The sequence below is a fragment of the Rhinolophus sinicus genome, chromosome 1, assembly GCF_057876585.1.
Source record: "Rhinolophus sinicus isolate RSI-liver-muscle chromosome 1, RSI-T2T, whole genome shotgun sequence".
In the NCBI taxonomy this organism is placed as follows: Eukaryota; Metazoa; Chordata; class Mammalia; order Chiroptera; family Rhinolophidae; genus Rhinolophus; species Rhinolophus sinicus.
In genome coordinates, this window is record NC_142501.1 from 71,853,415 (window position 1) to 71,869,960 (window position 16,546).

Here is a 16,546-nt window from a genome sequence, read left to right on the forward strand (position 1 = left end):
ATTCACTATCAGAATCCATGTATAATTCAGGATGATCTGCACATAATGGTATAATAGATAAAGGGCTGGAGAACATACGTGAAATGATCTAGACCCACACCCAAAAAAAACCAACATCTTAAATGTGAGTCCATGGCAGTTCTTCTTTTGGTTTTCTTTTTTAAAAAGTCCTTTTAAAGTAAAAACAAAAAGCCTATCAGTAATCAACGATCATGTTTCCAAGGAAGAGCCACACTCTAAAATAGAACCTAATTCAATCCCTTTCTTCCTCCTCCCAAAAAGTAAGTGAAAAGAGGAAGAAGGAGAAACTTAAAACTGTTCTCAGCTCTTTAATATTGGGAACATATTATTTTAAATATTTTGATTATAGTATTTTGCTTTTATACTAATTTTTAAACTTCTAACAAATCCAGAAATTCTAGTAAAGAATTTCTTCTTGGCTCCTGTCCACTCACCTATGATATAATGTTTTCAGAGAAAAGCACAATGAAATTTCATTTCCTTCTAAAACTTAGATATTAAATTGAAAATACACAATGCATAACATTTTCACAAGTACATCTATGCATCCTTACGTTTTACTATTTGTAAATATCACTCAATAGCCTCAACAGAATAATTTATCCTCTTCTTTCCTGATCTCATTTTCTCCACAACAGTTTTCCATGACAACTTAATTTTGAATTTTTATAAATTTCTATTTTTGGGTACTATTCTTAAAGATAAGAATTAATAAGTATAAAATATGAACTTATTTACCAAATTAACTTGAACAATTTAGACCTCTTAAATATGTATTTACATCATAAATTAAAAGCAATACAGGAAATGTCTCTTGCCTAAGTCTGCACACTGGAAGAAGAGAGAGCTCAGCAAAGGAACAATGGCCTCTGCCAGCACTTTTGTCTGGAAGAAAGTTGCCCCTCCAGCCCTCAACCTGCAGCCAGACAACTCAGTTCCTCCTCCTCGTATTTCCCTGGCACCTTTCAAGCTGCTGCCCCAACACTGGAGCTCAGAGTAAGTCCCTGTGTGAATATTATTTTTCAGGAATTTCAGAAAAATACCCTTTCACCTGAGTTGTACTGACATCATCCACAGTGACCAAAACATGGAACAACCAAAGTGTCCTTTGATAGGTGATTAGATAAGGAAAATGTGGGACGTATATATAATGGAATACTACTCAGCCATAAGAAAAGATGAAATACTGCCATTTGTGACAATATGAATGAATCGTGAGAATATCACACTAAGTGAAATAAGTCAGAGGATAAAACCCAAGAACCATGATTTCAGTTATATGTGGGATACGAAACTGAAAGCAACAAATGAACAAACAAGACAGACAAACAAACGAAAACTCATAGACACAGATAGGAGTACGGTTACCAGAGGCGGAGTGGGATGGGGGAGAGGTTGAAGAGGATAGAGGGTATCGAATATATGGTGACGTGATGGAAGGAAACTTGACTTTGGGTGATGAACACATAAATCCAGTATACAGATGATGTATTGTATTATAGAATTATACACTTGAAACCTATGTAACTTTATTAACCAATGCCAGTCCAATAAGTTTAATAACATTTTTTAAAAAGAAAGAAAAAAGCAATAGAGGAGGGGAAAATGCCAACCAAAACAAAAGGTAAAAATACAATGCTGTAAAATTCAATTAATTATCCAGTTCCTATCTTTACTGTTTCAGTCTGCCAGTTCAGATCATAAAAGTTGGAAATAAAACCATCTATCATATAACTGAACCAATCTCCTCAATATTGGAAATGATGAAAAAGGTATAACAAATTGAAAAAGGAATTCAGACAGTTAAATTGTTCATGTCAAGTATATCAATAAAAGATGAGCTAGTTTAAAAAAAGGAAGAGTGTTTATTTATAAAAGTTAAGTACTTAACTTCTATTAAGAATAAGACTTGTGGCAGTAAGGCAACAGCTGAAGCAAACCACTTGATAATTGATTTACGCTTCCTAGAATCATGTCCATACAAAATAAAATTTCATCCAGCAATCTTCCAATATAATTCTATTTATCAACCTAGTCAGATAACATTAAGTCAGACTATCATTGAATGAAAAGTGTTCATATAAAAATACTAAATCACATTTAAATAGAATGGTGACTTCTGATTACTCTTTTTTAGGCAAACCTAGTAATTTAAAAAGACATTTCCCTAAAAACAAGTCCTACAAATGTTACCCAATCTGAAAGAAAGCACAGCATTACCTATCAACTAGTCGATAAAAATGGAAAGTTCAAACAGGGCTCATTTAAAGAAGTTAATTTCAATCTCATATTTTTCACTCTAATGTTGGGTGGTGCAGGGTAAAAATTCTTCCAGCCAAAGTCTTGGAATACATATATTTTAAAAAGTCACAGATGACCTTTCAAAATTAGAATGCTAGTGAATATCTTATGTTGCATTAACTCTCAGAAGCAACATGATCTGCAGAGATTTCACAAGCCAGACAGTCAGTTATAATCAGTGGTTGTGGTGGAAAGGACCTGGGGAGGATGTTATGAGACCTCCAGTATAATTTTGGCTCTGCTATTAACTTGCTGTATGACCTTGGCCATCATTTAACCCCTACAGTCTTCATTTTCTTCATGTACAAAATAAAGGGTCTTCACAAGGTGAACTCAAAAGAAATTTTCCACGTCTATGATTCTCAGCTGATTCTGCTTCTAATGGCTCTTTGACCTTGTGTTAATCTCTAATCTATCTGTGTTCTTTCCTCACCTAAAATGGATGCAGGCAAATACATAATATTATTCTAATGAAATCTTAGTAAGATTTTTTAAAAACTAGTTTCAAGTTAATCATCTGCCCTTTGATCAATAATCAATTGAATCAATTTCCAAAGCAATAATAAAAATTGAACACCTTCTTATTAAAGTTTTTGCTATGCAATCTGTCTTACAATAAAATGTATTCTATTATCATGAGGAAAGATAATAAAACACTATCTTTTTTATAGCACAGTATTGGGGGGGCAAAAAATCACAAGATGAGTCTGAAAACAAATTCAGATTATCTTTTTAGCCACCCAGTGGAAAGAGCACTGTTGCACTCAGATGGAATCCATAAGAAACAAAAACAAAACAAAACAAAAAATCACAGTTGTAATGGTCATGAGCCTGTGATCTAACTTAAATAAATATGCACTTGTTTGTTTTTTGTCTATATTTTCTGAATGCCAAGTTTTGGTGATTTTATAGAATGGTCTTAAAAGGAAGAATTCAGAGTTGAAATTATGAATTCTATATTCAAATATGAGAATGTGGACATACTAGAACTTATGTATGCATTCAAATACTAGATTCAGTAGAGAAGCAATGCTTTAAATTATCTTTTTCACATTCTATTTCACACTGAAAACAAAACATACCCTCAGACTTCTAAAGTGCTATCAGAAGCACATCTCTGACAAGTTAGTAGACAGCTGCATAATATCTCAGATGGAAAGACTTCTGACATGCAAAGACAATAATGAGAATGGAGCCAAAGTGAAGCTGGGAAAATTTCCATTCTTCCCAGGGGGTATCTTTTTTGGGTGTCAGAAGCAAACCAAGCACATGCAGTCGTAAAGATTTAACTAAATACAGCACTCTGTTCTGTAATTAAAAATCATTCACATACTATATAATTTTTGGTTATTTATATCTTTTGTTTCCTTTAAACTGGAGAAACGATTATTGTCTACTTTTACAGTCCCTTCATGGAATTTTGAAGAATTAATTGAGAATGTCAAGGACTAAATTTAAGCTGTCACTCAAGCTAGACACTGAAAAGAAAAATTGAGGATGGGATCACAATCTAAAAAGTAAAATAAAGTTTGCTACAATTTAAATAACCCAGATTTCGAGAACTGGTTGAAATTTGGATCACCGTAGTGACTAATTCACATTCAACCTGTAAAAAATATAGATACAGCCCAAGAGGAAAGACACCAGCCTACAAAATTCAGTGTGCAGGTGAACTCTCTGGTCAACTCACTAGGACAAGCAATTCCAGCATTCTTCTCCCTTGAAAGGAGACAGGACCAAACAGAATGCAGAAGATTCTCCACAAAATGAACCTCCTGGCACACCCTCCCTCATAGGCCAGTCACATACAGAGATTCCATCTCCCCTTCCTCTGTCCTCAGATTAGATCCCTAATGAGAGACAATGTTCTGGGTGAAACAGATGTGAAGGAGTGTCAGGCCTCACTGAAAATGTCAAAGAGTGATGACCTGAAGGCCCTAAGAGACATCAGAGCTAAAGAAAAAGTTGGAACAAATGAGCCAAGGGGGAAAAGAAAAGAAAAAAAAAAAAACTTCAAGATGAAGCTAGATACCGTTTCAGGACAAGGTTCCAAACAGACTTGCTCAGAGAAGTCGACATTTGCCCTCTAGGTCCCATCTGCTAAAGTAAACCTGTGTTTGAGTTGAGGAGAGGAGGGGGATATAGGGAAGGAAAGGAGGTGGGCCAGGGTCCCTGAGTTTACCTTGCATTAGATGAGCCTCTAATCTCATCTTTAGGGAGCCTAGTTCTCCTCTCCCCTTCCCCACTACCCCTCCCCAGAAGCCCTTGGTGGAAAAGTGCAGCAAGTTGGGGAAGGAGTTGGGAGAAGTTGGAGCAGCAGGATAGGGGGCGACTCTGGCCTTACCCGGGCTGCTCTGGACGAGTAGGGGTCCTCGAAGAGGGCCCACATGCGGGGCTGCAACCTCCTCCAGCGGCCAGACTTGCCGTCGGGGCCCCCGAGGCCCGCGGCGTCCTCGATGCCCAACCTCTTGGCCGCCAGGTCCTCGTCGTCTCCAGGGTCGCCACCGATGAGGTCGGGGGTCTCGAAGATGTCGAGCGCCTCTTCCGCGTCGCGGTGCTGCCTGTAGGTCATCCAGCAACAGGGCTCCACGTCGGTCTCGTCGATGCCCCAGAAGGCCAGCTCCTCCTCGAAGAGCGGCCCGCACACGTCGGCGGGGCAGTGCAGCTTGCCCGTGCGGTAGTAGTTGAGCACATAGGCAAAGACGCCCGGGTGCCGGTCGAAGAAGAACTCGCGGCCGCCCCCGGGGTGGTCACTGCCGCTGCCGCAGCCGCGGGAACTGCAGTTGCTCGCGCCTCCCTCGAAGCAGCCGCCTGGCCCAGGGGACAGTGGGGGTGGTCGCGGCGGCGGCGAAAGTGAAGGGGGCGACGCCTGCAGCTTGTCACTTGCCGTCGTCAGGCAGTCGCCCTGGGGTTCGGAGGCTGCGAGAAGGGCCAGGCGCGTCCCTGGCAGGGTCTTGAGGGTGCTGCGGTAGGTTTCGTGCCGGGTGCCCCCGACATTGAGGATCACCCTCTCGTTGTTCTCGATCTTGCCCATCTCTGTGGCTCAGACATGACTGGGAAGAGGGGAACACGGCGCCAAGTTAAAGATCCCTACAGTCAGAGCTGCACCGTGACCCCTGCCCCCACTCCCAGCCCAATGTCCCAAGATGCAGGGTTGGCAGATAAGCAACGGGCAAACGACCCTCTCAGGGGGAGATCGAAGCCCGGCCCGTCCTCTCCTCAAGCCTCACACCTTTCCCAGGTTTCCCGTGAACCTAGGTAGGTAGCAGTCCAAGTCTTCCTTGACCTTCCATGACACCTTTTTCCCTGCCTCACACCTTTCTCCCGTTGTTCTGATCGCCCCTCCTTCATCTTTTCACCCTCATTCTCCCTCCCCTCTGTTCTTTCTCAAGTCTCACCTGCTCCCAGCCCTTACTCCTTTCCCCGTCACCACCACCACTACCAAGCCCTGATCTCTCCCTGCCAAACCGTCTTTCTCCCCTTCCCTTGTTCCTTTCTCTCCCCCTGCCCTGGTTCTTTTCTTTCACTCTCCTAGACTCTCTTCCTCCCCTAGCCTGGGGGCAATCCCTTTAGGCAGGGAGTTCTCTTCTAAGTGCAACTTGGTAGTACTGGGTGACAGACACCCCCCCCCCAGCCCCCGTCCCCCGACTCGACCGAGAGCCCCCATTGCACGCGTACCCTGGGTCAACTCTGGACTGCCTGCTGCTCCCGGGCTCTCAGGGCGTGCCCTTTGAGCGACCTGTTCTCGGTTCACCTCTACTCTCCCTCACAGACCAAGCAGACAGACTGAACGCAGAAGTCAAAGCAAAAACATCTCCCTGCTGTTACCTTTCACCAAAGAGATCTCTGACCAATTTCCCGGTACAATTTCCTTTTCACATTATTGTTGTTGCTGCTATTATCATTACTTGGAAAAGGAAAAGACCAGGATCCATTTTTGAGAATAGAAGTGATCAATGCATCCCACCCCATCCCCCTTTTCCAAGAAAAACAAACGCTTCGGGGATAGGGAGTGGGGGGGAGGGGGAGGATTTCTAGGAGGGGCGAGGGACCGGGAAAAGCTGCCGGCGGCACACCCCCTGGGTCCGTGAGCTGGAAGTCCTGGCTGACAGTGTCCCCGTCTCCATTCTCCCAGCCACCTCTCCCCAAGGTTTCACCTCCACATTCCTATTGAGGAACGGAGGAAGGGGATGCCTGTCTGCAGGGTCGGCATGCCCTTCCCAGCAAATCACCCCCTTTCCCTGCTGCCTCCAGATACCTTAACAAGACCGAGAGAAAAGTGGTTCTGCTCTGGTTTCCGTGCGGACGAGGTTCTCCCGGCAGCGGGACTGAGTCCTGACACCCAGCCGCGCCGCCCTTCTCCAACGTGAAACTACTTGTTGGTGTTTCCCGGGTACAGGCTGTTGGGAGGCTCCTTTGGGCGCTGGGGTCGCGGAGACAGCCCCATCCGGCCGCCGGCCGCTCTCCCCGCCTTCATTCTGCGAGCGGCGGGCTCGCCTCGCGCCAACCTCCGCGCCCAGAGTCACCATCGCGCAGGGCTGGGCAAACCATGGAGCTCAGGGCGGGTCCAACCGGCGCTCGGTGACCGCGCCGCGAGCGGGCAGATCGGCTGGCGGTGACTGGAGCGGAGCTAGCCCGAGAGGTCAAGAGAGCTCACCCACTTGAAGGTGAAGTCACCCTGCTCGGATTTCGACCTGCAGATTATGTTTCTGCCCCCAAAGCAACCGCTGCCGGAGCTGCCCCTGCCGCACCACTCGCCATCAACCTCCGCTGCCAAAGCACAGAGCTCAGTAGAGGGTGGTGGGTGGGTGGGTGAGTGGGTGGGTCTGGGGAAGCTATGTTGTACCAACCAGGTTCATCTATTTTTCTTCCATGAAGCTCTATCTCCATTCTCTTTGGAGCTTCCGCCTGCCTTATTTACACCCCACTCTCCACACCCTTTCCCTCCCTGCTGCCCCACCCCTCCCAACAAGTGAGAGAGAGAGAGAATCTAAGATCAACTGCATTTTTTTTTTTTTTAATGACAGCTGATGAGAAAGAGAGGTCTACTTACAGGTGACAAGTAAGTGTTGCTTCTTGTGGCTCTGGCGTGCTCTTTTCAGTCAAATGTAGGTCTCCAGGCACTACATCATGGTTATATAAAACAAAACAAGTTTAAAAAGTTTATTCCAGGAACACAATGCTCTAGCAAGAAAAAAATTCAGGTTTCTTTATAAAAGTGAAAAAGACAAGCTGCAGATAGCCAAGTACCAAAGTGATTATCTATAATAATTAGCCAATTTCTTCCTTTCTTAAATTTGAATTGGGCCTTGTATTAGTTTGCTAGGGCTGCCATTACAAACTACCACAGACTGTATTGTTTATAGCAACATATATTATCTCACAGTTCTGGAGGCTAGAAATTTAAAATTAAGGTGTTGTCAGGGTTGATTCCTTTCGACGGCTGTGAACAGCCAACCCATTCCAGGCCTCTTTCCTTAGCTTGCAGATGGCCATCTTCTCCCTGTGTCTCTTCACATCATTTTTTTCTTTATGTAGACTGTCTCTGTATACAAATTTCCCTTTTTATGAAAACACTAGATGTAATGATTAGGGCCCACCTTAAAGATTTCATTTTAACTTGATCACTTCTGTAAAGACCCTATTTCCAAATAAGGTCACATTCTGAGGTACTGGAGGTTAGGACTTCAATATCTCCCTTTGTGTGTGAGTGTGTGAGTGTGTGTGTGTGTGTGTGTGTGTGTGTGTATGTGTGTGTGTTGGAAAGTTGGAATGCTGGGAGACAATTCAACCCATATCGGACCTCACCACCAAATACAGTGTGTGTTTGTATGTATATTTCAAGGAAGGAAGAAAGAAAGGAAGGGAGGGAGGAAGAGAGGAAGGGAATAAAGAAGGAAGGAAAGAAGGAAGGAAAGAAGGAAGGAAGGAAGGAAGGGAAGGGAGGGAAGAACAAGAGAGTAGGCACCTATTTCACAGGTATGTTTTGATAGGATTGAAGTCCCCAGAGTACGTAAAACAACAGGTTGTATGTAGGAGGAAATCTCTTTGAAAAACAGATACTGACATTGATACTATGATCTGAAAAGAGCAAGAGTTTTGAAATACTAATAAGAAAGTGTCAGCAATGTAAAGGACTGCAAGGTGGGCAGTTAAATATAAGTGACTCACTAAAGAAAACACCTGTTATGACAGTAAATAAACAAAATGAAGAATTAAAACATCTTTAAAAGGTCATTGATATCTAGGAAACTAATGCAAGAAAATATGGCATGTATACATGTATGAGAAATATACTAACAATATGTTAGTAAATGTGTAATAATAACCTAAGGACAATATAAATTTGCTTTACCAGCATGCAAAAAAGTATAAAGCTTAAATAGTATGGGAGTGATTCTAGTTTTGTACTATTATCACTGAGGCATTTCTAAATATCAGTAATAGTTAATTTGAATTGCCAGAAAATTTACAAAAAAATTATATTCAAATGTTAACATGCATCCTCATATTGTCTACATGGTTCCTTATATAGCTTAATGGTGTCAATTCAGTAGGGAGAAAAAGGCAGATGGGTTGCTTTAAAATAAACTAACAATAATAAGTGTAATAACAGAAGCATATTTATATTACTAGATAACATTTACTGAGATCTTACTATATTCAAAATGCCACATAAATTACTTTTTAATTTAAATAGAAGAAATATTCACATTAAACTATAAAACTTCTAGAAAGATAACTCACACAGAGGTCAGGAACCAATAATGAAAACCTTCAGTTTGATAATGTTTGATAATCTATAGAGAAACCAAAAAGAAGGGGGGAAAGATGCAAAAGACTCATGGGGGGGGAATGAGAAAAGATGTAATGAATCAATTTAAGGCTAAGCTTATATAAGCTATCTAGAAATAATCACATTGACAAAAGGATCATCTTTTAGAAGAATTCAGACTTTTCTTGTGATTCATAAAGCATTAAATGTGAAATTATAGAACATGTCAGATAAGTTTGAAAATAAGAATGTGAGATAAAAGGATGAGATTGCATATCACTGGAGAAGTGAGAAAGCAATGAATGAAATAAAGTCTTTCCTTTTTATTTTATTTTTTTTTTCTGGTCAGTATAAGAGGGGAAGATCCTAAGACAAATATCCATCCTTAATTATGTAAGACAGGAGAGAACAGAAAACCCTTCCAGCTATCTCCACTGATCCTGCTATAAAAGCCAAAAGTGAAAAGAAAAAGAAAGCAAATCTTTGAAACATAGCAATGGAAAACTGAGAAGAAAAAAAAAAGAAAGAAAGAAATAGTTGCACTTTTTTGTTGGTCTCTGTGGAGCAACGATTTAAAAGACCTTATGGACATTACCCCTTGCAGGGAAGCAGCTGAAATGCTGCTTCTTTTATATCCTTGAGGCAGCATCACAGAAGGCTACAAAAACCTAGCACTACATCACCAGAAATCTGGATTGATCTCATGAAGCCACACTGTGAATGTCAGAATGACATACTTGTAAGTTTAACATTTGAACAAATTAACTCTTTTAAAGTCCAGCATAAGGATTTAAATAAAATCACCTTCAAAAGTGATATATTTATAGACAAAATTCCTCTGCAGTAGATTAAAAAATGGCCACAATTTCCTATCCCTCCCTCTTGGCATGACCCTTTATTTATTTATTCATTTTTTTAATGTTATATGACTTTATTTTTCTTTTTTTTAATTTATTGGGGTGACAATTGTTAGTAAAATTACATAGATTTCAGGTGTACAATTCTGTATTACATCATCTATAAATCCCATTGTGTGTTCACCACCCAGAGTCAGTTCTCCTTCCATCACCATATATCTGATCCCCCTTACCCTCATCTCCCACCCGCCACCCCCCTTACCCTCTGGTAACCACTGAATTATTGTCTATGTCTATGAGTTCTTGTTTCTCATTTGTTTGTCTTGTTTTTTTTGTTGTTGTTTTGGGTTTATATACCACATAACAGTGATATCATATGGTTCTCTGCTTTTCCTGTCTGATTTATTTCGCTTAGCATCATACTCTCAAGATCCATCCATGTTGTCACAAATGTTCCTATATCATCTTTACTTACGTTTGAATAGTATTCCATTGTGTATATATACCACAACTTCTTTATCTATTCATCTATCGAAGGACATTTTGGTTGTATCAATGTCTTGGCCACCGTAAACAAAGCTGCAATGAACATTGGAGCATACGTGTCTTTATGTATAAATGTCTTCAAATTTTTGGGGTAGATACCCAGGAGAGGGATTGCTGGGTCATATGGTAATTCTATTCGTAATTTTTTTCAGGAACCTCCACACTGCCTTCCATAACGGCTGCACCAGTCTGCATTCCCACCAACAGTGGATAAGGGTTCCCTTTTCTCCACAGCCTCTCCAACACTTGTTACTATTTGTCTTGTTGATGATAGCCATTCTGACTGGGATGAGGTGATAAGTCATTGTGGTTTTTATTTGCATTTCTCTGATGATTAGTGATGTTGAGCATTTTTCCATATGTCTATTTGCCATTTGTATGTCCTCTTTGGAGAAATGTCTCTTCAGGTCCTATGCCCATTTTTCAATTGGGTTGTTTGCTTTTTTGTTGCTGAGTTTCATGAGTTCCTTGTATATTTTGGATATTAGGCCCTTATCAGAGGCACTGTTTGCAAAAACCTTCTCCCATACAGTTGGTTGCCTCTTTATTTTGTCGATGGTTTCTTTTGCTGTGCAGAAGCTTTTAAGTTTCATATAGTCCCATTCGTTTATTTTAGCTTTTACTTCCATTGCCTTTGGAGTCAAATTCATAAAATGCTCTTTGAACCCAAGGTCCATAAGTTTAGTACCTATGTTTTCTTCTATGCAGTTTATTGTGTCAGGTCTTATGCTTAAGTCTTTGATCCATTTTGAATTAATTTTGGTACATGGTGACACATAGTAGTCCAGTTTCATTCTTTTGCACATGGCTATCCAATTCTCCCAGTACCATTTATTGAAGAGGCTGTCTTTGCTCCATTGTATGTTTTTAGCTTCTTTGTCAAAAATTATCTGTCCATATTTATGTGGTTTTATTTCTGGGTTCTCAATTCTATTCCATTGGTCTATATGTCTGTTTTTCTGCCAATACCATGCTGTTTTAATTATTGTAGCCCTGTAGTACAAGCTAAAGTCAGGGAGTCTGATACCTCCAGTATTGTTCTTTTTTCTTAAGATTTTTTGGCTGTTCGGGGTCTTTTGTGGTTCCAAACAAATCTGATGATTTTTTTATTCTATTTCATTAAAAAATGCCTTGGGATTTTGATGGGGATTGCATTAAATCTGTATATTGCTTTGGGCAATATGGCCATTTTAACTATGTTGATTCTTCCAATCCATGAGCATGGAATGTCTTTCCATTTCTTTGTATATTCTTCAATTTCTTTCAAAAATGTCTCATAGTTTTCAGCATATAGGTCCTTCACATCGTTGGTTAAGTTTATTCCTAGGTATTTTATTCTTTTTGCTATAATTGCAAAAGGAATTGTTTTTTGTATTTCTTTTTCTGAGATTTCATTGTTAGTATATAGGAATGCAATGGACTTTTGTACGTTGATTTTATAGCTGGCAACTTTACTGTATTCGTTGATTGTTTCTAATAGCTTTTGGGTGGAGTCTTTAGGGTTTTCTATATATAGCATCATGTCATCTGCAAAGACTGATAATTTAACTTCTTCATTCCCAATTTGGATGCCTTTTATTTCTTTCTCTTGCCTGATTGCTCTGGCAAGGACTTCCAACACTATGTTGAAAAGCAGAGGTGATAGGGGACAGCCCTGTCGTGTTCCTGAACGTAGAGCAAAGGCCTTCAGTTTTTCACCATTAATTATGAGATTGGCTGAGGACTTGACATATACGGCCTTTATTATGTTAAGGTATTTTCCTTCTATACCTATTTTATTAAGTGTTTTCATCATAAGTGGATGTTGTATCTTGTCAAATGCTTTTTCTGCATCAATTGATATAATCATATGATTTTTGTTCTTTATTTTGTTTATGTGATGTATCACATTGATAGATTTGCGGATGTTGAATGATCCTTGTGCCCCGGGAATGAACCCCACTTGGTCGTGTTGAATAATCTTTTTAATGTGTTGTTGTATTCGATTTGCTAGAATTTTTTTTAGGATTTTTGCATCTGTATTCATCAGAGAAATTGGTCTGTAGTTTTCTTTGTTTCTGTTGTCCTTACCAGGTTTTGGTATCAGGGTAATGTTGGCCTCATAAAATGAGTTAGGGAGTATTGTCTCTTCTTCAATTTTTTTGAAGAGTTTGAGCAGGATTGATATTAGATCCTCTTTGAGGGTTTGGTAGAATTCACTAGTGAAGCCATCCAGTCCCAGAATTTTGCTTTGGGGAAGGTTTTGGATGACTGATTCAATTTCATTACTGGTGATCAGTCTGTTTAGATTTTCCAGTTCTTCATGATTCAGCCTTGGAAGGCTATATGTTTCTAAGAACTTGTCCATTTCTTCTAGGTTATTGAATTTGGTGTCTCTCATAGTATTCTTGGATGATCCTTTGTATTTCTGTGGTGTCTGCGATAAATTCCCCTTTTTCATTTCTGATTTTGTTAATTAGTGTCTTCTGTCTTTTTATCTTAGTGAGTCTAGCCAAGGGTTTGTCAATTTTGTTAATATTTTCAAAGAACCAGCTCTTTGTCACATTAATTTTTTCTATTGTCTTTTTATTCTCTATTTCATTTAGTTCTGCTCTGATTTTTGTTATTTCCTTTCTTCTGCTGACCTTGGGTTTCACTTGTTCTTCATTTTCTAGTTATTTAAGGTGTAACATGAGGTTAAATATTTGAGATTTTTCTTTTTTCTTGAGATAGGCCTGTAATGATATAAATTTCCCTCTTAAAACTCCTTCCACTGCATCCCAAAAATTTTGATAGGATGTATTTTCATTGTCATTTGTTTCTATGTACCTTTTGATCTCTCATCTAATTTCTTCTTTGACCCAATCGTTCGTTAAAAGTATGTTGTTTACTCTCCATGTATTTGTGTTTTTTCCTGCTTTCTTTTTGCAATTGATATCCTATTTCAAAGCCTTGTGATCAGAGAATATGCTTGGTATGATTTCAATCTTCTTAAATTTGCTGAGGCTGATTTTATGTCCCAATATATGGTCTATCCTTGAGAATGTTCCATGTACACTAGAAAAGAATATATAGTCTGATGTTTTAGGATGAAGTGCTTTATATATGTCAATTATGTCCATTTCATCTAATGTGTCATTTAGGGCTGTTTTTTCATTATTTACTTTCTGTTTTGATGATCTATCCATAGTTGTCAATGATATATTTAAGTCCCCTAGTATAATTGTGTTTTGGTCAATTTCTCCCTTTAGTTCTGTTAGTAGTTGCTTGGTATATTTCGGTGCTCCCGGATTGGGGGCATAAATATTGATGACTGTTATGTCTTCTTGTTGTATAGTCCCCTTCACCATTATGAAATGTCCATCTTTGTCTCTGGTTATCTTTTTCACCCTGAAATCTGTTTCATCTGATATAATTATGGCTACACGTGATTTTCTCTGGGTACCATTTGCTTGGAGTGTCAATTTCCACCCTTTCACATTGAGTCTATGCTTGTCCTTGTAGCTGAAATATGTCTCTTGGAGACAGCATATGGTTGGGTTTAGTTCTTTGATCCAATCTGCTACTCTGTGACTTTTTATTGGTGAGTTCAGTCCATTTACATTTAGGGTGATTATTGATATGTGAGGATTTCCTGTCATTCTATCTTTAGTTTTCTGGTAAGGCTGTGTCTCCATTGTTTCTTTGCCTTTTTGTTGTTGTCTATTATTTCTGTGTGGTGGTATTCTATGATGTTTCCCTCTGTTTCTTCTTTTATTACAGTATGTATTTCAGTTCTTGATTTTTTTTGAGTGGTTGCCCTTAAGATCATGTAAAAGAAAGTTTGATGTTTAGAGTATTCCATTTTCTTCAGCACGCTTACTTTCTCCCTTCCCATATTTCAGTTCAGGCCTTACTCTCCCCCTTTTTATGTTTTGGTTGCCACAAATTATCCCTATTGATGCTGGTCGAATAGCCTCCTTTAGTGTTTCTTGTAGTGCAGGTCTTGTGTTAGAAAATTCCCTCAGCTTCTGTATGTCTGGAAAAGTCTTTATTCCTCCTTCATATCTAAAAGATATCTTTGCTGGATATATTATTCTTGGCTCATAATTTCTCTCTTTCAATAGTTTGAATATTTGGTTCCAGTCCCTCCTGGCTTGTAGAGTTTCTGCTGAGAAATCTGATGATAATCTAATGGGCTTTCCTTTGTGGGTTACCGTCTTCTTTTCCCTGGCTGCCTTGAGGATTCTTTCTTTGTCGTTGATTTTAGACAGCTTCAATACAATGTGCCTTGGAGAAGGCCTGTTGGGATTGAGGTAATTAGGTGTTCTATTTGCTTTTTGGATTCGAGGGTCCAGTTCTGTCCACAAGTTTGGGAAGTTCTCATCAACAATTTGTTTGAATATGTTCTCTGTTCCCTTGTCTCTTTCTTCTCCTTCTTGTATGCCCGTTATTCTTATATTGCTCTTCCTGATGGAGTCAGAAAGTTCTTGTAGAGTTCTTTCATTTCTTTTAAGTCTCAAGTCTCTTTCTTCTTCCATCTGTGTCATTTCCAGGTTTCTATCTTCGATGTCACTGATTCTTTCCTCCATCTGGTCAACTCTACTACCTAAACTGGTTATTTCATTCTTAATTTCTTCTATTGAGTTCTTAATCTCCAGAAATTCTACTTGGCTCTTTTTTAAAATTTTAATCTCTTTCGTAAAATACTCATGTTGTTCTTTGATTGTGTTTCTGAGTTCATTAAACTGCCTTTCTGTGTTTTCTTGCATCTCGTTGAGTTTTTTCAGAACTGCAATCTTGAATTCTCTGTCATTTAAGTCACATATTTCCATATCTTTAAGTTCCTTTTCTGGAGACTTTTCACTTTCTTTCTGAGCTGTCTTGTTGCCTTGGTTATTCATGGCAATTACTAATTTATTATTTCTCTTCCTAGACATCTACAGGAGTGGCTTCTGCAACAGGTTGATAGGAAGAGGTCTTTCTTTTGTTTTCCAGTACTTTTTGGTAGAATGTTTTATTTTCTCTTCGACTGCAGCCTTTTTTTTCTCTCTCACACGGTAGTGCTATGTGTTCTCTGCATTATTCCAGCTTCTCACACAATGGGGGGATTCCCTGGGAGATGGGCTTCTCCTCTGTTAATAGTTCACCTGGGTCACAGGGCACAGTGTCCATGTGGGTATGCTGAGAGCTTTTGAAGTTCCAAAGCTCTTCTTGCACCAGATTCAGAGACCATATGTTTCAGCAGTTCTGTTTACTCCTGCAGGGATCTGCCCAGATAGGTGGGGCCAGGGGCGGGGTGAGTTGGAAGAGGTGGCCTAGAGCAATTGTGGGGACCACCACCACAGCCAGTCCTGCTTCCACAGCTCCCTCCCCTTTATTGGAACTAATTGGGCTATGAATGTATGTCTGCAGTCCACAGTTCTCAGAACAGCAAATATTCTGTTCTTTTGATCTGACACTACTACTGTTCTGCTTCTAGCACCGGGCAGGTGGGGGCAGGGCAAGCTCTGGGATGGTAGGGAGGGAGCGGCTATTCTCAGTGCCTAAGGCTTCCGTTCTCTGCTCAGCAGTGAGGGCTTAAACCACTGTTTTCAGCCTTCTTCCCTCAGTCTTTTCTCTGAGGTCTCTGCCATGAGCGTTGGGTTCAGCCATGTTATATGCTGCCCCCTCAGCCCTGTGGGCCATAAGCGGAACCCTAGCAGTCCAAGTTCTTCCCTCTCCCGCAGCTATAGGTAGTTTTGGGAAGCAGCGAGCTCGGAGCACTGAGCTAGGTTGTGTCCTGCACCTGCACGGCTCTGTCTCCTCACTTTTCCCTTCCCTCCTCCCCTGCTTGCACGATTCGCCCTCCTTTAGGTGAATTCAGTAGTTGGACTCTTCATCTTGCCTGTCTGCTGTGCAGGGAGTCCTTTGTGGAGTTATTGTTCGATTAGTTGTAAATTCTAGGGGAGATTTACAGAGGCTCACCTCACGCCGCCATTTTGATGATGTCTCTGGCATGACCCTTTATCATATGACTTCTCATCTTCTCCCAGCAAGTCTGTTTCTCCAGCCCAAATGCTGTACTGGCTATGTGTCATATGGGGTG

General features: G+C 40.3%; 1 protein-coding gene across 8 annotated transcripts in view; it reads right to left on the reverse strand.

Moving 5' to 3' along the window:
- Positions 1-7,442, reverse strand: part of KCNC2 (potassium voltage-gated channel subfamily C member 2) — a 242,253-nt gene extending 234,811 nt beyond the window's left edge. For 2 of the 8 annotated variants that reach the window (XM_074325410.2, XM_019755063.3), the window contains exons 1-2: positions 6,581-7,117; positions 4,667-5,375 (exon numbers count right to left, since the gene is read on the reverse strand). In XM_074325410.2, the coding sequence (XP_074181511.1) occupies positions 4,667-5,356 (690 nt within the window). In that variant the 5' untranslated portion in view covers positions 5,357-5,375; positions 6,581-7,117. The other 6 variants (XM_074325411.2, XM_019755062.3, XM_074325408.2 and 3 more) reach the window with 5 other exon arrangements.
- Between the last annotated feature and the right edge of the window lie 9,104 nt (positions 7,443-16,546).